Source organism: Hippocampus zosterae, chromosome 5 (genome assembly GCF_025434085.1).
Source record: "Hippocampus zosterae strain Florida chromosome 5, ASM2543408v3, whole genome shotgun sequence".
Taxonomy (NCBI): domain Eukaryota; kingdom Metazoa; phylum Chordata; class Actinopteri; order Syngnathiformes; family Syngnathidae; genus Hippocampus; species Hippocampus zosterae.
Window position 1 is genome coordinate 7,335,665 of NC_067455.1, and position 24,437 is coordinate 7,360,101.

At 42.5% G+C, this 24,437-nt stretch overlaps 3 protein-coding genes and 1 long non-coding RNA gene across 8 annotated transcripts; 3 read left to right on the forward strand and 1 right to left on the reverse strand.

Annotated features, from left to right (window-relative positions):
- Positions 1-2,155: 2,155 nt before the first annotated feature.
- LOC127600220 (beta-2 adrenergic receptor) lies at positions 2,156-7,253 on the forward strand. The gene is made up of 2 exons (XM_052064538.1): positions 2,156-2,227; positions 5,883-7,253. The coding sequence occupies exon 2, from the start codon at positions 5,917-5,919 to the stop codon at positions 6,949-6,951; it is 1,035 nt and encodes a 344-aa protein (XP_051920498.1). The 5' UTR covers positions 2,156-2,227; positions 5,883-5,916; the 3' UTR covers positions 6,952-7,253.
- A 2,992-nt stretch (positions 7,254-10,245) lies between these two features.
- ndufaf6 (NADH:ubiquinone oxidoreductase complex assembly factor 6) lies at positions 10,246-16,203 on the reverse strand. Of its 4 annotated transcripts, XM_052064540.1 has the most exons (10): positions 16,063-16,203; positions 15,861-15,982; positions 15,076-15,175; positions 14,699-14,821; positions 14,158-14,214; positions 13,808-13,910; positions 13,596-13,729; positions 13,075-13,176; positions 11,773-11,829; positions 10,246-10,772 (listed from the first exon to the last, which is right to left on the reverse strand). In XM_052064540.1, the coding sequence occupies exons 4-10, from the start codon at positions 14,783-14,785 to the stop codon at positions 10,644-10,646; spliced, it is 669 nt and encodes a 222-aa protein (XP_051920500.1). In that variant the 5' UTR covers positions 14,786-14,821; positions 15,076-15,175; positions 15,861-15,982; positions 16,063-16,203; the 3' UTR covers positions 10,246-10,643. The 4 variants fall into 4 exon arrangements, with proteins under 4 accessions (XP_051920500.1, XP_051920501.1, XP_051920499.1 ...); XM_052064541.1 differs by lacking the exon at positions 15,076-15,175; XM_052064539.1 differs by having other exon boundaries at positions 15,861-16,203.
- LOC127600223 (uncharacterized) lies at positions 11,836-12,618 on the forward strand. Its single transcript, XR_007962294.1, has 2 exons — positions 11,836-12,236; positions 12,521-12,618. It is a non-coding gene; the product is annotated as an uncharacterized LOC127600223 (long non-coding RNA).
- A 626-nt stretch (positions 16,204-16,829) lies between the features above and the next one.
- nagpa (N-acetylglucosamine-1-phosphodiester alpha-N-acetylglucosaminidase) lies at positions 16,830-23,257 on the forward strand. 2 transcript variants are annotated; one of them, XM_052066821.1, is made up of 13 exons: positions 16,832-17,021; positions 18,202-18,422; positions 18,773-19,040; positions 19,958-20,097; positions 20,194-20,302; positions 20,388-20,516; positions 20,604-20,669; positions 20,796-20,809; positions 20,897-20,944; positions 21,100-21,228; positions 21,349-21,400; positions 22,150-22,385; positions 22,851-23,257. In XM_052066821.1, exons 1-12 carry the CDS (start codon positions 16,933-16,935, stop codon positions 22,337-22,339), a joined length of 1,455 nt encoding a protein of 484 aa, XP_051922781.1. In that variant the 5' UTR covers positions 16,832-16,932; the 3' UTR covers positions 22,340-22,385; positions 22,851-23,257. The 2 variants fall into 2 exon arrangements, with proteins under 2 accessions (XP_051922780.1, XP_051922781.1); XM_052066820.1 differs by having other exon boundaries at positions 16,830-17,021; positions 20,604-20,809.
- The last annotated feature ends 1,180 nt before the right edge of the window (positions 23,258-24,437 follow it).

Below are 24,437 nucleotides of genomic sequence, written 5' to 3' on the forward strand. Positions count from 1 at the left end.
TATTACAAAAAAGGGTTGGGGGGCGGATCACACCAACAGAATAACAGAATCAGAATTTTTTTTTCAAGAATTTAAGAGAAAAAAATATGTTCTTAGAAGAAAAAATTTTACTTCGAAGAAAGTTGCATTTTTACAAGTACAATTTATTTTCTAGAAAAAAATTAGATTCACGCATGAAGTATATTGAAATGACACACACACACACACACACACACACACACACACACACACACACACAGGGTGTAATCCCGTGTTTCCCAGTGCGCGCCGTCCGGGTAATCCTTAATCCGGGAGTCATGGCGGCAGGCTGACGAGTGAGTGGATGCAGATTAAAGTGTCGTGTCAGCAGCTGAAGCTCAATTTTCACTCCCAAGATTGTCAACACACTCTTGCGTCGATGACATCATCTGTGACGGTGGTTCGCCAATTTTTGCAATTCAAATGCATTGTCGTTCAAAATGAAATACAACTGAATTTGACTTGAAAAACCTAATCTAACATTAGGCACAGTTTTATCTTTACATAGAGGAAGATAAAACAAAATGAAACTTTCTATGGGTGTGTCTTTGCGTACCACGAGAGAGAGCCACCGAACCGCACTTTGCGAATCGCTGCCAAAACAACAACGGTCGTAAAAGTACACCACGCTAACATTGTTGAATTTCTTCTTACTAACACACTACCACAGCGGTGGCCATACTTTTTCAGCATGCGTGCTCCTTACAAAACGGCCAGGTCCAAATGCACTACCTATTTTATTGACAGGCATTAGCCTTAAAATGGGAAGGCTACCAGTGACTAAATTAATACCACGAGAACGACAGTTGTTGTTGTTCTCCACGTGCCTGCGTGGGTTTTCTCCGGGTACCCCGGTTTCTTCCCACATTACAAAAACATGCATGGCAGTCTGATAGAAATTGAAAAAATTGCCCCCCCAGGTTTGAGTGTGATCACGGATGTTTGTTCGTCTCTGTGTGCCCTGCGATTGGCTGGCAACCGGTTCAGGGTGTCCGAAGACGGCTGGGATAGGCTCCAGCATGCCCCGCAACCTTAGTGAGAATAAAATGGATTGATGGATGGAAGTTTTACCCTTTTTTTTATGACAATTTGGACTCTGAACGTATTCCATTCCAGTGTTACCTTTGTTGGATTACTTTTATATTGAAACTCCAACTCTGTCATGACATGTTCTCCACTAGATTTATCACTGAGTAGAACAGTTTCATTTGTACTGTACCAGTTTATCATGGCCAGTGCAACATTCTTGGGTTTTTCTATTTCAAGTTTTGGTTTACTTTTGGGTACCATTGTAATTTTCGCGAGACGATTTACTTCCGCCGTCCTGACAGCACTTGGTAGCTCCTTCAGCCAGAGACTGTTACACCCGCGCTGCAAGAAGGAGAGATACCGACGCTCGTTCCTACCGACTGCTGTCAGGCTGATGAATAAAAAATAACAATCATGATAATAATAATAATTAAATGATGTGAAGGAAAATTGTAAATAGTACTGCGATTTAGCCATTTTGCGTTCATATTGCATTTAATTGAAAGATGTTTGTTGTTTTTTTTCTCTTTCTTCTTTCTTCATACATTCTTGCTGCTGGAGGCTGTAAATTTCCCCAGTGTGGGACGAATAAAAGGATATCTTATGTATACCCATTTCTGGCTGAAATGTTACCACTTTTACCCTATTGTGACTGAACCGCAACTCGTCTTATCGAAATTCATTTCTCCATGGTGGCTCACGCTCACACTACATTATTTGAATGAAGGAGCAATTTTTCTTCCCATGAATGGATAACGACAGAGTAAACATCTTAATGCATCTCAATGGACTTGCAGGACTGTTTAACGGTGTGAGTCAACATAATGGAAAGTGTTGACAGTACAGTGGACCTCCTATGGACGGAGGGGGGGGGGGCTGGAGAAGGACAGGGGGAAGGGGCTACTCTCTCATCATCCTCACAGTCAACCAATAGAAGGAGCAGGAGGAGACCGCTATAAAGCCGAGCGGAGCATCATGCATCATCATCATCATCCTCGCCCGCGTGCAAGAATAGCGAGATGGATGTGAGCTGATGAGTTGTGTTTATTTCTTTTTTTAGGAGTGGGGGTGTATGTAGTGAGAGAGTGCATGCGAGGCTGCGTGCAGGGGGTGGGGGGGGGTTTTACGTTGGGGGCAAGAAGAAGCAGCTTCCAGTGGCTTCCTCTAATTGACAAAGTAAGTCGAGCATAATTTATAAGGACTTCTCAGCTCTTTCTCTTTATATGGATATATTTTTAGGAGGATTGGCGGGTGGAGTGAATCATATTTTGGTACACTTATCTGATGCTTTGTATTCCTGCGCATCAGGACTACTTGCACATGTATGTGATTTTTAATGTTTATAGTAAAATGTTGGTGTCTATTTTGGCTTGGTAAAATAAATATGAAAGAAAAAAGGCCTTAACTGTGACAAATTCAAGTTTATGTAATATTATAATAAATATTTTTAAAAAGAAATATTTCTTTTACTATTCTCAGACAATTTTGCACAAAATGTCTTATTGTCCTTACAAAAGCACACAGAAAACAAAACCGGGAATGTACAATAGAATATGATTTATTTATTTTTAATTCTGAGCAGTTTTAAAAAGAGGCAAAAAAAAAAACAATTGAAAAGAGAAAATCTTAATGTCTTGCACCCATTACTCTTGCAACCTTTTAATCTGTCTACGAATATCAACACTCAATTTCAACTGATGCGCCGACACTGTCAGAGACATCCATGCGACAATAGTGCGGGTGCCGTTTGATTTATTTATTTATGAACAGATCCAAATACCAGTCAAAACGTAGAACGGCTGAACTTTATCTGGAGTTAATTGGAGGCACTTGAAATGGTAGCAGGTGTGCACTGACTCCCGCTTACTATGAATTTGATGCCTTTAAATCCGAACACGGCCACATCCCCCGTCAAGAGAGGGTGTGCACACTTATGCAACCAACCATTTCACTTCATTTAATGGCTATGAGTCAAACGTTTTGAAATGATTCAACTTGCATTCGTACCTTGAAAAACCTGGCCCTGGAAGTGGGGTGTGTAGACTTTTTATATCAACCGTAAGTATCGTTAATGTAGGGCCACACATGTAAACAAACATAAGAGTGCGACTGTTGCCATGCATCTATTTGCACTGGCACTCTGCGGAGGATGATTAGCTGGATATGAGCGAGCCTTCTGCATGAAGAGTTACATGGACGCAGGGATTGTGTGTGTGTCCATACTTGGCCGCTTGAGGATATGAATGTGAAACTGAGAGATAAGCAATGACAGGGTGGCTAGCGGGGGTGGGGGAGTGGGGGGGTTCTCGTATAGTTTGAACAGTTTGAAGCATCTACTGTAGACAAGAAAGAGGTCGTTAAGGTCACGCTACTATACTATAGGCGATACCAGCTTTATTTTTAGCTATTGGCTACTCCTGAGACTGCCAATACTTAAAGCAACAAAAAAAAAAAATCTGACATGGAGTAAGTAATCCTTGGTAGTCGTTGATGCGATACAAACATCTTGAAAAAAAATACCAAATTGTGACATCGAAGGATTCGGCCTGATGCCAGCAATACACAAAAGCAAGGCAAAATCAAACCCAAGTTTTATTTTTTGGTTACATCTACAAAGGAAATTTTTATATTTAACATTTTTAGTTAGTGGGGACATTAAAAAAAAAACACGATTTTATTTGTATTGAGCATATCAGACACCAAGGTAACCACAATACTGTATGAAACAAAACGAAATAAATCTGTGGCAGGATATCATAACATCGCACACGTGTACCTAACGTTATCCGTGGCCCGGGGTGTCAAATGTTGACGGCTGTGATACTGGTTTCGCAATGCCTCTTTTCTTCATGTCTGTGCGGATTAAAAAAAAAAAAATGGCCCAGTCAGCTGGCTTGTGTTTACTACTACAGCTGGCCACATAGATTGTGACATCATCATCCATCCATCCATCCAGCCCTTTTATTCTGGTCTCACACGAGCCAACAGAATAGTCTTATTTACTTAAAGAAAATCCCATGACGTTACCACATGATTGCAAAAAAAAATAAAAATCCAGGACTCATAATTTGACCAACTTCTATGGTAGGGAATTCACCAAAATGACCTCCAATGACATGCAGGTACCCTAGACAAATGGGCGACTCTAAATAATAGATTTTTTTCCCCCTCATACTATCAAATGAGAGCATAGTGTCAAAATTTGATCCACAATTCAATATTTTCAGAAAGCTAAATAAAATTACTTTTGAGCATTGGCCATGGTCATTGTAGTAAACAAGAGGTTCATTATTTTTTTTTTTCTTTTAGCTCCTACTTGTCTGCCTGCTACTTGTCCATGACCAAATGACAACCTTGTAAGCGTGTTGCTTCGATAGAGTGAAAGGCGTATTCACCCCGGAGAGAGAAATAAACCCAATCTGTTTCAATACCGAAGCCTTATCACTTTGCTTTTGTTGATATTGAAAGCTTCGGTTTTCAACAAAATGCTTTTGCAATGTCAAATAACAACGTTTGATGAGCTGGAAAAGTTGTGGTTGTCGTCAGCGTGTTTTTCTGTTCTAGGCTAAATGTTGCTAACGTGGATCAGTTAAGATCGTAGGCTAAATCACTGATGTGGTTGAACCCATCTGTAACTTCTAACCCTAATCCTCCAAATTCTCTCCCCTTCTTTGTGTAATCCCTGAACACATTACCCCCTTCCCCTTTCTAAAAAAGAAAAAAAAAACGAAACTGTAAGGCTACCCTGAAACCAAATGCTAAACGTGTTCCTTGCTAACGCTAATGCAAACACATAACCATCTTCCTCCCCCCAAAAAACCCTAAACTGTAAGGCTACCCTGAACTGAAATACTAAACCTCTTCCTTGCTAACACTAATGCAAACCCATAACCATCTTCCCCCATCCCCTAAAAAAACCCTAAACCGTAAGGCTACACTGAACTGAAATACCGGTACTAAACCTCTTCCTTGCTAACGCTAATGCAAACCCATAACCATCTTCCCCCCATCCCCAAAAAAACCCTAAACCGTAAGGCTACACTGAACCGAAATACTAAACCTCTTCCTTGCTAATGCAAACCCATAACCATCTTCCCCTCACCCCAAAAAAACCCTAAACCGTAAGGCTACCCTGAACCGAAATACTAAACCTCTTCCTTGCTAACGCTAACGCAAACCCATCACCATCTTCCTCGCCAGTAAACAGTAAAACTATACCCCAAAATCTAAACTCCAATCAGAAACCCTACTTGAAACTTAACATTAATTATGGCCAAACTCAGAAAGCTAAATCTCTTCATCGTACTTTTCCTCAACCTTTGTGGAAAATGTCATCTGGTCTCAGAGATAAAAAATGCAATTGCACTTTCTTGAGCGTGGAACTATCTTCCCAAGAAGGACTACACAAGGTGTTGCTTTGATTGTCCGTTTTTAATTTCAATCCGGTTGTCACCAACAGTTAGTTACTTTACTTGGGAGCCTAAACTGGACTTACTCTCCAATCATTTGGTTCTGTAATCTCTTTGCAAAGAGTCAGTAAATTTGGTCAGTAGCCCGTTACTTAAAATATTGCTACCTGAAATAGTGGTAACATCTTTTTGTGTAGGATGGTCAGGCACAACCTATGCCAACGGTGGGTTCAAGGTCGCACCGATGCACTACTCCTAAGCAGTTTTAGAACTCAAACAACCTTACCTCCAAATACTTCCGGGTCCCTAAGCAAAAAATGAGAAACTGAAGAGGACCCATAACTCGAACCCAAACTAGTAAGAAATATTGATTCCAACTGACATCCTTACCCACAATGTTGACCATACCTTGTGTTTACCTTCCAGATGCTAATGTGAAGATCTGGCCCGGGTTTGTCCAATGATCGACCCCGGCCCGCCGAGCATGCCGGACAGTGGGGAGGAGGCGCAGTGCACCGTGTGCTGCTGCACCATGGCGAACAAAATCCTTTTGGTGGTCTTCCTGGTGCTGCTGATCCTGGCCATCCTCTTCGGCAACCTCCTGACCCTGGCGGTGATCTTGGGCACCAAGCACTTCCGCACGCCGCAGGGCTACCTGAAAGCCTCGCTGGCCGCGGCCGACCTTGCGGTGGGTGCCTTCGTGGTGCCGGTGTCCGTCTACGCCGAAGTCTACCTCATGGCCGGCGAATCTGCGCCGCGGTGGGTAGTTCACAACTCGCAGTCGGTGAGTTTCCACCCTTGTTCCGTCATCGGGCCCATCTTTGCGGGGTGCACGCTGGTGTCCATCACCACCATCTTCCTGATGACGATAGAGCGTAGCATCGCCGTGCTGAGGCCACTGCATAAGGACTCGGTGATCACGCGCAAACGGACCAGCATCCTCATTGTGCTCTCTTGGCTGGGGAGCTTCTTCCTAGCGGTGTCGCCCTTGGTGTTCAGTCGAAAGATTGTCCTGGAGTACAACACCTGCAGCCGCATGTGCAACTATGGGCTGGGAACCATCGGCGAGTTCCCTTCGCAGGCCTGGAACATCCTGCTGATCTTCCCGGCCTTCGACTTCACCCTGCTGGGCGGCACGGTGGCCATCAACATCATCTCGCTGTCCAGCATTCGGCAGCACTCCAAGCGCAGGAAGCACCTGGCGGAGGCCGAATGCCAGAAAGCAAGCAAGCCCACCTTCTCCGACATCAAAGCGGCCAAGACCATCGGGACACTGACGGTGGCCTTTACCGCCTCCTTCACACCCATTGCGGTCTTCCTGGTGGGTTACGTTCTGGGCAACGAGTGGTGCAACTTCTCCTTCTTTGCCTTCTGGATTTTGACCACCAATAGCTGCTGCAACGTAATCATTTACAGCGTGCGTGATCACAAGTTCAGGCTGTGCGCGCAGAAGTTGCTGCTGAGAAACGGCAACAACAGCTGTAGACAGACTTGAGGTTTTTTTTCTTTTATTTTCTACTCGTCTGTCATGTGGCCTGCTCAATGTGACGTCTTGAAAATGACACAAGTGCGGCTTTTCATATGGTGGCTTTGAGCGGTTTGTTGGATGTTCGGCAAATATGTTGATGGTTGGGTTTAACTTTTCTTTGACCTAACCTCGCCCTATCCTGGGTCCATTACTTAACTCCCCTTTACCTCAATGAAAGAACTTTTACCCAACCCATTATCCTTCTCCTTTCCTAACGCCAACGCAAGCTAGCATCCCCATTCCTTGCTAACCCTAACCAATATCCTGCGGACTACGCTAAAATTGTTGTTGCTATTCAAATTTAGCATCATTCTCTGCTCGTAGCTTCCTTAGCTAACACACCTTACCCTACTCAATTCCCGGCGACTCAACCTTTGACGCTAACCCGTAACGCTGTTCCTTCCGAATGCTAACTGACTCTTAAGCCTTCTTCAGAACAAAAGTGCTCTATACTTCCTTCAGCTTCGCTACGTTTGCTGTCAAAGTCATTTTGGGGGGGAAAGGTTTAATTCGCCGAACGTTCATTTTCATATGAGCATGAAATGAGCCTTTATGGGGGTGGGAGGGAGCCTTGTCTTGTTCTCTGTTGAAGCTGTGCTGAAAGTCTGTGAAAAAGGTCTTTATCTGAGCTCAATAAAAAGTGTCACACCAACTAACTTTTGACATCAATTTCTCATGTGCTCAGAAAGCAGTACTGAGAAAGTTGTTGGTTGGTTGGAATTGAACTGCAAGTTAAAAAAAAGTACTGGACGAGTAGATGTGCTTTCAAAAACTTCAAATTGAGTTTACCCGACAAGTTCTTCGAGGATTTCGGGTTGACCCTGACAGTTCCCGACATTTTTTAAATGTCATCATTTCACAAATATTTGTTAAAATTGCTTTGACAGTTTTTTTTGCTGCACATTTCAGATAAAATGTGAAATGGAAAAAGAAGACCTGACGATGGGGGCACAGTGGGTTTGTGCGTCTATTTTATAAATATATCGCGGTTTTTGGAAGACCTTCTGGCTCACGCCAGTTCTTGATGGTTCGTCAAACCAAATTTTATAAACTTGCCGCTGGCTGACATGAGTGAAAGAAAAAGACTTTGGTGATCACGGTCAGGTTAACTAATCAGATGGCTATATAATCGGACAAACTTTATTTCAAGTTTTTTTTTTTGAAGGAGGAGGATGTTTAGTTTCATAAAATAATACAAAAAAGCTCTCAAAAAAATCATAGTTGAACTCCGTTGAGTTGATAAATATTCAGTGCATTCATGTGAAATGTCAAGGAGTCCGAGACAACCCCCCAAAAAGTGTCAAGTCCGTACTTGAGTACTACAGCTTTTTTCGGCCGCGTGACATCACTTCCTGCATGACTCGACCGCTTGTGGTTTTTAAATTTTCGAAAGACAATCCACACGCTGGGTCCTTTGTTGGCTTTGAAGGCTCCTCCTCATGTAGCCTTTTGCGGACCGCATAAACCTTAGCGAATTTGGACATCACGTGCGGTCGAGTCTTGCCAGAATGACTTCATGCGGCCGAAAATGCAGCCTGTGAATTTGGACACAGCCCATGTTGCAATTGTTTGTCTTAAGTATCGGTGGGTAGTATCGGCAGACTTCACCATGAACCAAAACTTTGAAATTCGGCCAGTACTGGCTAGATATCGATACTCACCCTCCCTGATTAAAATCTTTGTGGGAGTGGCAAGCAGTGAACTGTGAGAAGTTGCTTAATTGGCCATTATAGAGGACATCTGTCAATAAAACTGAGCCGCAGCCAGTGAGGCGCAGCACACAGCTGGTGTGCCTGTGTTCACAACAATCGTGTCAATTATACTAAATGCTGCAGGCAAAAGGATTCTTTTAGGACTAATGAGCTTTCATCTCAGCTCTCGTCTGTGATTAAAAAAAACAACAATAAAACAAAAGAATACCTCCTCAGACATTGCACTTTTCAAGGAGTTACTGAATCCTGAAAGAATAACGTCATTCAAGTCGCACGGCAACACATGCTGACTTCATATAAGAGTGGGGAAAGTGATGTAAAGAAGTCAAAACAGTGACGGGCCATGGTCGTTTTTTTTGGCCAAAAACGCCGTGCTATACAAGGTCGTTTTTTGCGGCTAAAAACGCCTTACTATACATGGTCATTTTTTTCGTTGAAAAACGCCTTACTATACATGGTCGGCTTTTTTGGGGGTTCAAACGCCTTACTATCCATGGTTGTTTTTTTCCGGCTAAAAACGCCTTATTACAAATGGTCATGTTTTTTGGCTAAAAACGGGTGACTATATACATGGTAATTTTTTTCGGCTAAAAACGCCTTACTAAACACGGTCGTTTTTTTTTCAGCTAAAAACGCCTTACTATACATGGTCGTTTTTTTTCCGGCTCAAAACGACTCATCGTTCACTTCAAAGAGCTGAAATCCTCAGGCCTGGTCCTGAATTATTTAGATTTTTGCAACATTTGTTTATAATTGTATGTATATGTTGTTGTTTGTGTTATCATACGAAATTGAATAAGTAGACCATTTCAGAATTCGAAATTGGGACTCTCTCAATGCATAATGGGACTCATACTTTTCTGATCGGCGGGTCCACGGGACTCACTGCCGGTAAACTGTAAAATGATCACTGCGGAGATTACCGCTTTTTCTGCACTCAGTGATTGACTTCTATGCAAAGTCAACTTGTCTTCCGTGCCATGTCATGCCTGTTGAGTGTTGATTTACTTCACATTTAAGAAACTACTGCACTAAAACATTAATTAAAAGCATAATTAACTGTATATCATATGCTTTTTTGTTCTGGCCTCGGAGTCAAGTCCTTGGCCTTGGCCTCGGGTTGCCGGTCCTTGGACACAACACTGGTGACAGCCCATGCAAATGACTAAAATTGAATTTAAGACTCAGACGACTGTTTTATATAAGGTCTGAACCAGAGTAACTAAGCAGCAATATTTTGTTACCGACGTGGATATAAAAAGTCAACATGCCTTATTGCTCAAATGCCACGTTTTTGGAATCTGAAAACATGAGACCAGTTTCATTTCCAACCCCTTTTTTTCTGCCATTAATGAGAACTACAACTTTGCGGCTCTTTCCAGGAGGAAAGCTAAAAAAAAAAAAAAAAACCTGAAGTGTGCACGCCCGCTTCGAATGGGATGTGGCCATGTTCGGAATGAACCAATCCCATTAAAATTCATGCTAAATGGGCGTCAGCAAATAACTGCCACCGCCTTGAATCCCTCTCACTCAAATCAGATAAAACTCAGTTCTTGTCGGCTTTTATTGGGGGTGTTTTTTGGTACCTTCTAGTAGAGGCCTGAAGGTTTTGTTATTTCAAACTGCTCATATTTCTCTCCACAGCCCCAAAGTGACACCTCCATCCTGAACTGTAGCAGGGATCCAGAAGATTATTTTTCATTGTTTAAACTAGAAGCACAGTGGCCCCAAACTTGAAATTTAGGGACGCACATTCAGAGTCAAAATATTCACTCCGCTCGTCTTCACAAAAACTGTCGGGAAAAGCCCACTCCATCATAAAAACCAGGCATTGGAACAGGCGTGTGCATACTTTTTTATATCCACCCGAACTGTCTGCTCTTTCTCCAGGTCAACTTCCTGTTTGTGATCCTCCGCAAAAGTCTCGATTAAGACCTTCGAGGGCCTTCAGTAGGTCTTCTTCCAGGAGCGCAGGTAGAGTTGGATGGCGAGGAGGGGGTTTCTTTTTTGCAGGCTCGGGTGGAAGATGTCAAAGTTCGCCTTCCTCAGCCTCTGTAGGAAGTCCTCTAGCGCCACCTGCATCGCACGCATACACCACAGAAGAAGAGTTTCAGTTTTATAAATAAGTATTTAGGACTTTTTTAAGCACCTTTTCTCTCTCTATTAAATTCAAATCTTAGTAAAAATAAAGAATTTCACATGGACGTTTATCCATCCATCATCTCAACCGCTTTATCCCCCATGAGCGAGTTCTACCAATTCTGCCTAGCAACAGGTGATGAGGCGGTCAAACTCCCAGCGTTGCAACTCTGTCCGAGAAGCGGCGACACGATTTTTTTCTTAACATTTCATGTGTAATGTACACATATTTCTCTGTACTCTGACGCATTTTCTTGATGCTTCGGAGGGCACCCGCTCAAGCCCGCAATTATTCCAAATGAATTTTTTAAGAGGCTGAGAGCGCACGCTTTGCAGGTTTCCTCACGTGGACATGCAAAAAAATAACCACATGCGGCGGTCCACTGCGGCGTGAAAATCACATGCTTTTTACATGCCAAATAGAAAGGAAGTCACGCTTTCTGCATTCCGCACGGGATTGCATCTCTGCATCAACACTTTAGCGAGGAAACGGCTGTTTGCTGTTGAATATAGTTGGACAGTCTATTCCATTAAATGGCTTGTACATGCACAAAAACTCGGGTGTCATAAGTGTCCGCCTACCCATCAGGGACCCCCGCTATATAGAGTTACATTGTTTGAGTTCACAACTATGAGACAGACCCCCCCCCCCCTCCCGACGATTATTGTTATGGCATCTACCAAAGAGGTTGATTAACCCTCGAGCATGACCTTTTTTTGTTGTTGCTCATATTAAAAACAAACACGTGCTCTTTTTGACCTTGAAATGAATAGCATGCTGTGGTCTTGTCAGATTTTAAGTTTGGCGCATATATTTTTAAAGTTTGTTCCGCATCCTGCACGGATCCAAGATCTCTTGTGACGGATGCAGTGAATCTCAGCACATAACTGAGAGAGGAGGTTTCATGTGTGTATTAGTTGCCGTGAGAAAACTTACCGTGTGGAGGAAGGCCGGCGTCGCAGCTGCCGGAACGCTGGGGCCGAACGAGCGTGCCTGGCGGGCGGGGGGAGACAGAAACAAAAATAAAACACAAGCTGCTGTTCTGTTCATCATGTGTGTGAGAGATTGCAGAAGCAGCAAGCGACCACTCGAATGACCTTCACGCTTATGCTCTGCTGCTAATTACTGAAGAATGTTCACACCTCCAAAAAGACCCGTGAACGTCAGGCAATATAAGATAAGAAAACCTTTATTAGTCTCTGTTCTACCCACAGTAAAAGTTTCGGGCCATTTCATTAATAGTAATTCTGTTTAGAATATTCATTTAGTTATCGCGGCGCATTGTGGTTAGCAGATGCCATGTTTCATCAGACGAGTCATTACAGAAAGCCTGACCGTGGTCGTCGCAACTGGTCCTCCTGAGTTATATTCCTTTCGTTTCACCTTCGAAAGCAATGGCTGTAAGTCTGCTTGTGTTTATCGTTATTTAGAAATGTGTTTCGGAGATTGTTTTCCCTGAATTGTTATTGGAAACTCGCTAGCTCAGAGTACTGCTAACGACGTAGCGACGATGCTAAATCGGTGCTAACAAGCTAATTAGCATGCGAAGGTGCTGCGAAAATGCATTGTTTATCGTTGTTTGTCACATTGTGAGCTGTATTTATGTCTTTTGTTAAACACCTGACGATTTGTGTTGTACTTGTGTACACAATATTAATGCTTGTTTTAAATCTGTTCATTTCAGTTTCACTCCACAATTCATTGAGCTGATGTCACAGTTGTTCACTGTACGCCGTCAAGAAGACCGAAATAAAGGAGCAAGACGCTCAGTTTCCTGGCGCAGGCATGAATGACTGGCGTGCTGTTGACCTGCGTTAACATACTCATAGTATTTAACACGTAGCGATAACAGTATAGTCTCGCAATGGAGAAATTCCCAATTCACAGCACCAAAGTTATGCTTCCTCGATGGGGATAAAAATACATAAAGTGGTTCCTTTTTTATAAATTCGTCTCTTTGTGTTCTCGCGTATTCATGTTTTTTTTTTGTGCTGTCGCATTCAGACAAGACAAGATGGCAACAAATGCAAAGGCTAAATAGGAAAATAGTAACTGGCGTCAAGGAAGGATGTTGAAGTGATACATCTCCACTGAGAAACAAGCTTTGTAGGTATGGGAGGAGTCAAGTTTAGCCTGGGTCGTTCATGAAACGGAGTTTGAATGAGCGTCACAAAACGACGAGCCGCTCGTTTCTGTTGTGTTGCGTGGCCTTGCGTTGTGCGCCAAGTGTGCACTGACGTGCTCCAGATGAACGTGAGCCTGACTGGCGATGTCGTACACCACGTCCCGTATGCTCTGCTCCTGGCTGCGGCGAATGAAGTCCTCCTGGGATGCTCTGTGCTGCAAATAACGAAAGACCCAAAAAAACAAAAACATTTTTTTTATACTGTGAGGAGATTTCAGAGTATATACTTGGTTGACTTTTTAATTACAGAGGGCAGTATCAGAAGAAGAAGAACAAGAAAACCTTTATTAGTCTCACAATGGAGAAATTCACAATTCACAGCAGCAAAGTTATGAAAGTAAGAAGTAGAACAACAAAATATAGGAGCTGCTGGAAAGACAGCCACTCTCGCGGCGCCATTTTGAAGTCAAAATAACAGAAATAACACAAGCACTCCTACTTTGACCAGGGTCCCTTAAGACTTGAGAATTTGTACTTCTACTTAAGTACAGAGCAAAAGTACTTTTTTTTGCCACCTCTGATGTACATTCGTGCAAATCCAGGCACGGAGTAGCACACCAGCAAGGTATCTCACCAGCATGCAGATGTCCATGGGCAAGTAGACTTTGCGCCGGCTGCTGTGATGAGGGGTCGCCCTCAGACACGTCACAATGCCGTGCGCCTTGCCCACGTGACTTGCCGCGTGATCTGCGTGGACGTCCTTCACACCTGCCGCAAGAAACAAATGCGCAAATGATTTAAAAAAAAAAAAGCTCTTATTTGTTGTGCTTGTGAGGACCTTCTAACCTAAAGACTCAAGTAGCAGAAACAAGAGTGAGGACTGCGTGTTCTCGGCGTATGACTCCAGCTCCTGCAGATTTCGGTAGCCCGTGTCATCCAGATCCTTTTCCTGAAATAGAACGCCATAATTCATTCCAATCTATCCATTTTGCGTGCGGTGCTCCACTGTTGCATTGTGGTTCACTGATCACCCCCTACTCCACCCCCACCTTCTCTCACCATATGGTAGATTCTTTAGAACAGCGCAAAGGGAGAACATGAAACCTCCACACCAGTCAGGAAGATTCGAATTACAAACCTTACTGCCTCCCATTTGTTCCATGACATATTTTTTTGTATGATCTAAGGAGCCTTACTCTTTCTGTTATGATCCTTGTCAGCCATCTCTTGGTCAGGTTATGTTTCTTCACCGCCTGAAAAACAGAATCCACACTGGCTCAACCAGCATCTCAAAAGCACTAAAATATGAACACGCATCGTATTTAAAAAAATGGGACAAGTCATTTCATAAAATTCTGAGACTGTTCTGAATACTAGTAGGACAACTTAGGCAGACGAGTCGGTCATACTAGAAGGTCAAGTACATGTTTCTAGTGAGGCAAGACTACGAGTATGTATTTTGGTGCTATTGGTAAGGTTCAGCAGGCTACTAGTGCGGAACATATGCCTAGTAGTTGGCCAAGTAGTGTTACTAGAGCAGGATAGTAGGTGGTAACTGGCAGGAGTAGAAGAAAAATACATTGTTGGTGAGACACAGTTGTTCTATTTGTGTGTTAAATAGTTTTAGTAGCGACACCAAAGAGGATACTAGTACATGGATTTCCAATAAATGCTCAAAGTGCTTTCACGAGTGACCCGGGAGTAGATGTTAAAAAGACAAATGATTGCGCCAGTTACCCTCCAGAGCTCGACGCTGACTGGCTGGTTGGGTGGTTTGTCTCTGTAGATTTCTTCAATGGCCGTCTTCCAGAATTGCATCCGCATCAGACCAAGAGATTTCTGGGAAACGGAGTCCTTCACCTTGTAAGGAAAACAAATGCACGTATGAAATATACAAATCTTGTAATTTAATTTGCACGAAGATACGGACAATCCTCATTTTCAAATTTTTCTACGTAACAATTTCTATCGTTCAAAGTATTTCTTTGCTGATGCGCGCTGTTTACACAAACAACATGGCGGCGAACAGGGAAAAGTGAGTTCCCAATTCTCAATGGTGCCAAAGCAAGCCCAAAACTGCCCTAACATCCTTTCTTGCTGATGGGACGACCTGCCTGTGCTAGCTCCACATTGAAGGCACGCAAAGCCAAGGCGGAACGTCGCGCCGCCTCTGGTAGGAGGAGGGAGCACACGAAGCCCTCGTAGTCCCTGGACCTGAGGGGGGAGGAGGCCGTGTTAAATATATAGAGAGAGATAGAAGAGGGCCTAGTGCATTAATATTGATACAAAAGGAAGCAAAGAGGTCATTGATGTTTCACCCTAGCATCTCGGTCAGTCGGAGCATTGTAAAGATGATTAAACATTGGCCAAAATGGAAAATAAGAGTTTTGTTGATTATAAACAGAAATCAAAAGTAAATACAGTAAGCCTCAGTATATATTTAAATGGAAACATTGCTCCGTTATTTAAATAGCTGCTCATTGGTGATCAGCCCAAATATACTGATCTTGCCAGGCCTACTATTTAAAATAAAAATAGTCAAGAAAATCCGCCTCAAAATAATTCGGCGTGAATCGTTTTTTTTCTAATTGTACTTTCTTTAGAATAAATTGCTCTTGTTTAAGTGCAGCAGTTGATCAAGTTTTCTCCTGCTGCAGCTCAGAACAAGGTATGTTCTATTGGCTCGCTGGCTTTTATTTTTTAAACCAAATATTTATACATCCATTCATTTTTAAAATCCTCATATCATATATTTACGTTGCGCGGTAATTGGTTTTAGCATTTTTAATAAATTAAAGCGCGAAAAGGGGCATTTATGTCATCCGATTTTTCTGTATGTATTTGTATCCAACTCTTTCACCCAAACTTGTCTTGTCACCCAAGCCGAGAGTGAACCCACCTGACCAGCTCCAAGCAGAACCTCTCATTGTGTTGAATGTCCGCAGTGGCGCTCGCTGCGGCTCTCACGCTCCGAATTTCCGCAACCCGTCGAGCACACGCACTGGCCGGGGACGTCTTGCGCTGGAGGTTGAAGATCAGCGAGGGTTGAACGCACGACACTTTGTGCTTTATACAACTGATGCTCGCTGCCATGTTTTAACCCTTTAACTTCCGGCTTTTCTTCTTCAGTAAAAGTTTTTTTTCAGTCGGTGCACATGACTGGTAAGCTCAATACCGCTATCCGCCATCAAAGGCGAGACTGTGTAATGTCATGTTGTGTTCGGCGTACATGTATACGCATACTGAACATACGCATACTGAACTGAACTGTGACAGTGTCGTGTACTATGTATATATACATATATATTATATTACATTTTAGTACATTGTATTACAGTACAATACAATACAATACAACAGCGGCAGATGTAACAAAGCGCTGAACAAAACAGTTAACATAAAGTAAAATAATAAACACTACACATAACATAAAACACAGACAGTCGTGCAGTCCTAACCACTTTTCCGTCACAGCATTGTTGTTTGAAGCAGTTTGAGATGAAAGAGGAGAGAATCAAAAGTGTCCTTTATCCAGTGGATAAGAGACGTCGTGCTCAAAACGTGCACACGTCGGCTACAAGCTAAGTTTCAAAGAGATTGGTACGGTACATAAAAAATAATACACAATTTAATGCTATAAAATATAAGACATTTTATTCACTGTATTCATGGAAAAATATTACGTGCCTTGGTCACTTCTTCTAATAGAACAATTACCGTGAGAAAAAAGAGCAATAATAATAATGTTATTATTATTAACGGAATTATCATATTATGATTATTAATAATAATATAATAATTCAGTTCACTGACACAATACAACTTTATTCTGTAAGACATGACCGGAAACCACGGGAAGATTACTCTCGATTTACTTTTAGATTCGGAAAAAAAATAAGTGGCAATGCTGCGTGACAAGAGGAGAAACCCCCCCTGACACTTTAGTTAAGGAGAGGAGCTCCTCAGTCTTAATGGAATCCAGACGGATATCCGTAAGGTTATTGGGGATACTTTTGTTTCTTTGTGGCTCGCTGTGGACAAGTCAAAGTCCCGGTGACGGGTAAGTTAGTTACTTGTCCAGTCTAAGGATTTTTTTCGCGTTTAAAAGAACACCTGTTGGTTATCCTGTCCTATAGAGTACTTAAAAAAAGAATTACCACCCTACGAATTTCCGTAATTGTTGTTCATCTTTCTCGACGGTCGCCGACTTCCGAATTTTTCAACCAGTTTCACGTGGTCGACTCCTCTCACGTGACTCATTTTTGTGGTCTTTTAGTTCTGCGTAATACTTGAACTGTTTTACAACATATTTGACGTAAACCCTGCAGACTCGGGTCGATGAGTAGAGTTCAGGTTTTAAAGCAAACACGGTTGCACCCAAAAGGAATGAGCTGAGTTAAAATGATTAACTTCTCTATTAACTTCTCATCCCCCGACTCTTTAAAAAACAGCTTTACTGTAGAGTCTTTCAATAAGTTTAGAAAGCTACATTTTATTTACTTACAATGCTTTTTAAATGTATTTTTATTTGTAAATGCCTTTTAAATGGACGTACGTTGTTTCAGTAAATTTAGTCAGTTTGATGAATGCATATCTAATTGACCACATTTAGCGCTACGCCTGGGCGATAATTATTATATAATTTCCCCGCCTACAACCCGCACAATGTCTGAGTAGGGTTTGTTATATACTTTCAGTCTCTGTCTCTCTCTCTCCCCCTTCTAGCAATTATTGTAATTTTTGTTCTGCCATGTTGGGAGGATAAGCTTGGTGAGACATGGAACCGACTCATTTTTTTCTCGTTTTTTTCTTCTTAATAACGTGAGTCTGTTATTGCTACAATTGCATACAGTACTGAATATAATTTTTCCCTGATGTCAGGCACCACGCAGTCGTCGGAACCTGACACTGTTGTTGAGTTCTGGTGCTGATTGAGTATTAGAATAGAAAATGCAGCTGATCTCAGCCGCCAACATGGCGGACAAACAAATATTGATCACATATCCCGAATTCCCCCAACGTATTCTAAATTCGCCTGCAGTTCTACACCACAAAAAAGTATAGAGTCTTTCCACCTATACATAAGGCAATTCAAAATAATTGAAAACTAACCTGTAAAAGATATTTTTTGGGGGAAAAATCTAAATGCCTGGAATATTTACTGTATGTGGCTTTGATGGACTCAAAACATTTCTTTGCTGTTTTCTACCCTAAAACTGTACGTTTCCATCCTTCTTCAGAGTGTCGGCGATGGGTGACATCCAGGCGCCCTACATGGACATCCTGCAGCCCTACACGGATGGCCACGGCCCTCGCCACTCTCACCGCCACGTCAGGGACTGTCAGCCCAGCATGCACGGCAATCGCACCCACGAGAGCTTTCGCGCCAGCAACTACAGCGGTCTACCAGTGGCTGAGTCCAGACTGATCGTGTACAATCTGCCTAACCGTGCCGTGACTGGTAAGTAATCCGTCTTTTTTTTTGATTGTTTAAATTTCGTCTTTTAGAAGAACCTCCACTTGTCATGTGGAAATGGTAAGTAAAATATTTCCCCCCCCCCCTATTCCTGATTTCTGTGCTATTTGCGTATTTATCACACACAAAGATTTCAGAGACAGCCCAAGGAAATAACAAAACTGCAGTTTCTAAATGGCAATTTAATTTATTTGGACACACACAAAAAAAACTTACCTGTCCCTATGTGAAAAAGTAATAGCAAATTTCTGATAGTTCACTGTAATCAGACAAAATTTATTTATTCATTTATTTATTTGTCTGTCCTGGTGTTCATTTTGTCTGACTGGCTTCAGGTCACTTTACGGTGGTCCATGACCCCCTGAGGACCTTGTCGGTTCTGGAGCCTGGCCAGCCAGGAGGCTGCAACAATTCCAGCGTGTCCACGGTGGAGGAGACGTCCCGGAACGCCGGCTGTCTGTACGCGCAGAACGGCGGCTTCTTCGACACCCATACGAATCGGTGTTTGGGCAACGTGGTGAGCGACGGCAGGATGGTGCGGGACAGCGGCGGCGTGCAAAACGCCCAATTTGGCATTCGGAGGGACGGGACCCTGGTGTTTGGGTAAGAGACACCGTGAGGCAGAAAACAAGGGCTGAACGATTTAGCAAAATAATCCGATTGCAATTTTTTACTTATTATTATTTTTATTTTTTAAGAAACGCAACCAATCATTATTTTGATAAACGATAATAATTATCATAATAGTTATCCATGAATTGTTTGGATCTTATAGGTTAGGCAGACCACATTAAGACAAATGCAAATGAAGCCTTCAGTTTGTATCAAGCGCACGCTCCTCTAATGCACCATAAATCAGCGGTCCCCAACCCCCGGGCCGCGTACCAGCACCGGTCCATGGGCCATTTGGTATCGGGTCGCACAGAAAGACGAAATAACTCACTTCTGTTTTATTTACTTCGGACTGTGAAATATGCTTTATTTTGAAAAATTACCGGATCCTCTGTGATATCTACAGTATGTTAACTCGTGACGCAGGTCAAGGCGCGCTTCTCGGTCATGTGATAGGTTACCGCTAAAATGAAACGCAGGAGCTAGCAAAATGAGTAAAAAAAAAAAAAAAAAAAACGTCTTTGGAAAGTTTATTTGGGAAGGGGAAAAGGCCCAGCCAGAAGGCAGAAGAGGAGCCTATGACTTTCCAGAAAAAGACGGTTTACATTTAATAATACATTATCAGGAGTCCTACTTCAAATATGGATTTACCTCAACGGGAGGTTCCCACGCACCGAGCCCACTCTGCATAATATGCGGCGATAGTGAGTCGCATTTTTCATGCACTTTATATTTGCGGCGTATCTTATTTTGAAGGCACGTTTAAACATAACCATAGCGACCAGAGAGTGTTGCGGCATAATGTACCATATTCACGTTTGGGATTGAGAAACCGACTGTCCCCTATTGACGTCATATTGAATCATTTCGCCTTTTTCACAGTCAGTCAGTCTTCTGTGCATTTGCAGGTATCTTTCACAGGAGGAGGTTTTGGAGCAGTCCAATCCTTTTGTCCAATTGATCAGCGGAGTGATGTGGCTGCTCCGAAACGGCGAGGTGTACATCAATTCCAGTCTGAAGGCCGAATGCGCCGAAACGCAGGAGACCGGTACGGACGTCCTCGTGGTTTCCGAAACCCCGCGGTGGCGCGTGCCGACAGCGCTTGGAATGTTTTCCGGAACTTTGTGCCTCTGTGCTTTGGCAGGCTCCTTAGACTATTTCACCAACGTTATATCAGCCAGGAGTGCTTTGGGTCACGACGCCGAGGGCAGGGTGATCTTGTTCCAGGTGGATGGACAGACAGGAGAAAGAGGGTGAGCAATTTATGAAAAAAAAAATGCTCCACACAATCACATCTCACGTCTTAATTTTTGCTCACGGCGATGCCCGTCTTGACAGAATGAGCCTTTGGGAGATGGCCGACTTCCTGAAGCAAAACGGAGTCATCAACGCCATCAATATGGACGGCGGCGGGTCATCCACCTTCGTGTCCAACGGCACCTTGGCGAACTACCCGTCGGACAAATGGTAGCCGGTGCCTCGTAAGCTAAAAAAAACAAAACCTCTCTTGCTGCCGCCCGAAACTGTTATCCCGCCCTCTAAATGTCATCGCAGCAAAGCGGACCAAAGGTGGCGCTGCGCTCGGCCAGTCTCCACCATCTTGTGCGTCCATTCGCGCCATTGCCAGCCATCGGATTGCGGCGGACGCGGACGATGCGTGGACGGATTATGTCGCTGCCGGGAGGGCTGGCGGGGCGCCGGCTGCGACTCGACGGCGTGTCAGCCGCCATCTTGCGGCTCGCGCCGGGTCTGCACCGCCAGTAAGCGTCCGCCCCCGATGAAGCGCCGCTAACCGGTGCTCTGCGTCCATTCTGAACTTCGGCCGTTTCGTTTGTATCGTGTCGCAGGGGGTTGCGTCTGTGATGCCGGATGGAGAGGCAAGAACTGCAGTCAAGGTACTTCGGAATGCAGACGCAAGGTGTCACGAACTCGAATTGAAAACTTGGCGTGCATGTTTATGCTAGCAAGAGGAGCTAAGGAGCCGACACAAGCTTATGTCGACATCCCTGAAATCTGTAAAGTGTTCAATGTGTTTGTTTGGGATTTCCAGAATGTCTGCCGGGTTTCTATGGCAACGGCTGTAATCAGACGTGCTCCTGCATGAACGGCGGCTCGTGCCATCACATCCACGGAGGCTGCAGCTGCGCTCCGGGGTTCTCCGGAACAACCTGTGAAGAAGGTACAAGAGATGAAGCGCCACACCCGAAAAGCTCGTCGGACCAACGTGACCTCAGTAGCACCTTGCGATCTTCCCGCAATAACGGAAGTGTGTCTACAAGTTGTCGTGTTTTTGTCACAGATGGACGCTTAAAGGCCAAAGAGCGGGAGCAAGAAACTGGTTATCTAACGGAGTAAGTTGAGAAACGAGTCTTATTTTGTCATGTAAAATGTGCCGTTTGATTCCCAGAGTGTTGCAACAGTTTCAGGTGGATGGTTAATTTTGTGTTCGATGCACTTTGTTGCAGTCACGGCTGCTTTTAAAGCCTAATATAAATCATGATGTATTTTCGCAGAAATCGGACTTTTTAGCGATGGAAAATAGGCCTTTTAAACTTGAAGAGAAACTGTTTTCGATGAAAAAAGTTCATTTCATTGCTTTTACTGTCGGGTTTTTTTTTTAATTCGTTTCGTCCTATTTTTCTCATTTTGGGGACATTTTTAAAAAGTTCTCTTGTTTTCCTTTTTCCAATTCCCATTTCCTTTTTGTAGACCTTTCCCCTTCCAAATACGTTTTTCATTTTTTTCCTCCTTTTCGTATCCCTTTTTAAATTCATTTAAAAAATAATCTAATTTTTTCTAGTTTTTTTTTAACACAGTATTTGCTGCAAAATGTGCCTCTTTTAATTAAAAATGTATATTGGAATAAATTTGCAACTGATCCAACATGTAAGTATTATTTCTTTTCTTTTTTAAATCAATATCATTTTTACAAGATTTTGGAAATATTGTCTAATTTTCTCATAACCTTGCCACCTTTTTTCTCAAACATGAACGACTTTTTTGGGGGGAGGGGAGAGAGACAACTTTGATCCCATAGCACCCCCCCCCTTTAAAAAATGACAATTTTCACATGTATCTGTTCTCTTTCTCTTCTTTCCAGGACAACGTGGCTGACGCTCACCATCATCCTGAGCATTCTGCTGACGCTCAGCCTCCTGGCTCTTGCCACGCGGCTTTGCAGGCAATCACCGGCAAGTCGCACGCGTGCCAACTACGCATACCTGCCGCTTACCCCCTCTGAGGGAGAGGAGCCCAACGGCCGAGGGCCTGCGCAATGCGATCTGAAATGAAAGACAGAAGTTCGGTGACATTTCAAACACTGGTCTATGGCATAAGGTCTGTAGCTTTTTCTCCTTTCCTCTCTTTGGCCCGTAGAGGTTCAATTGCACTATGGCGTGCAGCCTTTCTTCACAAAGTAGAGAAGAGCGCACTTGCAGACACATTTCAGAAATTGTCAGGTCACAGATTGGCTTGTGTGTTTAATTTCACACTCGATGGGCGGGCACAGCTATTCGTCTGAATCTACCTTGAAATTATGATTACTTAATTTCAACGTAATGATTTTAAATGTTTGGTTTTTGTACCTTGAGGTGCTTCTCAGGAATAAACGCTGCTTCATGTGAGCGACAGTACGAATGCTGCTGTACAAACTTCTTTTGATAGAATGTCAAAATACCTTTACAAGATTTATGGAGAACTGTGAAATGATATTTATAGTATGATATCAATATTTGATGAGCGTATCAAAGAAAGGAATAAAGACTTATTTTTCTGTCTGGTCTGTTTTCAATTTGTGTTCAGGGTGTAATTACAGCCGACAGTTGCCAGAGGGCGCCAAAGGTTCACAGACAAGCACGCTGGGGCTATAGCTTTTTAGCTTACCATTTTTTAAAATCGTACTAATTTCTTCATTCCTTTATGTTGCTTTATACCTCTATTTTTTTCCCTCAATTTGTTCATGCCGTTCTCTTTTGTTCTTTTTTTCCTTTTATGTTCCACTTCTTATTTCTCTTAATTTTTAAATATAGATTTTATTTTTGCATTCATTCATTTCCTGTTTTGTCTTTATACTTTAACAATTTTCCTCTTTTTCCCAATTTTTAAAGTGGTCTATTTTGGTTTACTCCCTTTTTCTCATTTTTGTGTTCTTTATTCCAATTCTCTCATTTTTTCTCCTTTTCTCAATAAAACTTTTTTCCTCCCTAAAATATTTTTTATTTGTTGTTTTTCTTTTTTCCTTTTGATTTGTTCTTCGTTTTGCATCATTTGTTCCAATTTCTATCTTTTTGTTTTTCTCTAGATTTTCTCTTTTTTTCCTTTTTTTCTTTTGACATTTTTCACTTTTACCCCCTTCATTTCTTTATTCTCCTTATAACTTTAGATTCTAAATAACATAAACAGTATACAAAAATAAAACAGGAAAATTGAAACACTTTAAAAAAAACCTCAACAAAAAAAAAAAAAACATAAAATGCAACACCTGAAAGATCTACCCCCAAATATACAAATGGAAACTTAGAAATGTTTTGAAATTATATATACATCATGAAGTGCTTTGAACGAATTATGAAAAAAAAATTACAGACGACATGGGGCAGCTATTTTTGCATATTTGTTTGGATTGTTGTTGAGAAGCAAGCAGACTTTGTTACATGGAGGACTTTGCCACTATTTTGAAGCGAATCAATCTGATGCAACACCATGCAGGAAGTGCACGTGTGTGTGTGTGTCTGTGTGTGTGACTCCCTTGGGTGTGTGCACATCTTTGTGACTCAACACTCCACCCAAAGTATGAAACTTCGTATAAATATGTCATGACAATTATATGGAAGTGTGTGAATAAATGAAGAAAATCAACGCAAAAAGCCAAAGTATCACACAGTACAATCGGAGGTCAGTGTGTCTCGTCGGCAGCGCCGCCCACATTCCCTTTCGCGTGTTGACGCTCAAGTACTGGAAGGTCATGACCCTGTGGGTATTCCCGTCACCTGCGAAGTCACCACAGAAAAAGAGTGCACCACTCCACCATCAGCGACATAAAAATATAAATCTGAATAAAATCAGAAATTAAAATGCACAAAAAAACTAAGGGCTAAGCAATCAAGTAACAGCAAAAAAATCCAGGAAATATAATACACAAAATAAGATAATAAAAGAGTGAAATCCCCAAAAATTCAGAAGTACATACATTGTTGCAAACTAAGTAATAGCAGTCAGAAAAATGATGACAAATGTTTTGAAATGAAAACAACCATCAAGCAAAAAAAGGTGGAAATTCACAAATCCAAAACCAGAAATATCTTCTAATAAACCCAAACAAAAATGCAAATAAAATGCAGATTGAATAAAAAGCAAAAAATTCAATTGAAAAAACATTTGCGAGCCTGG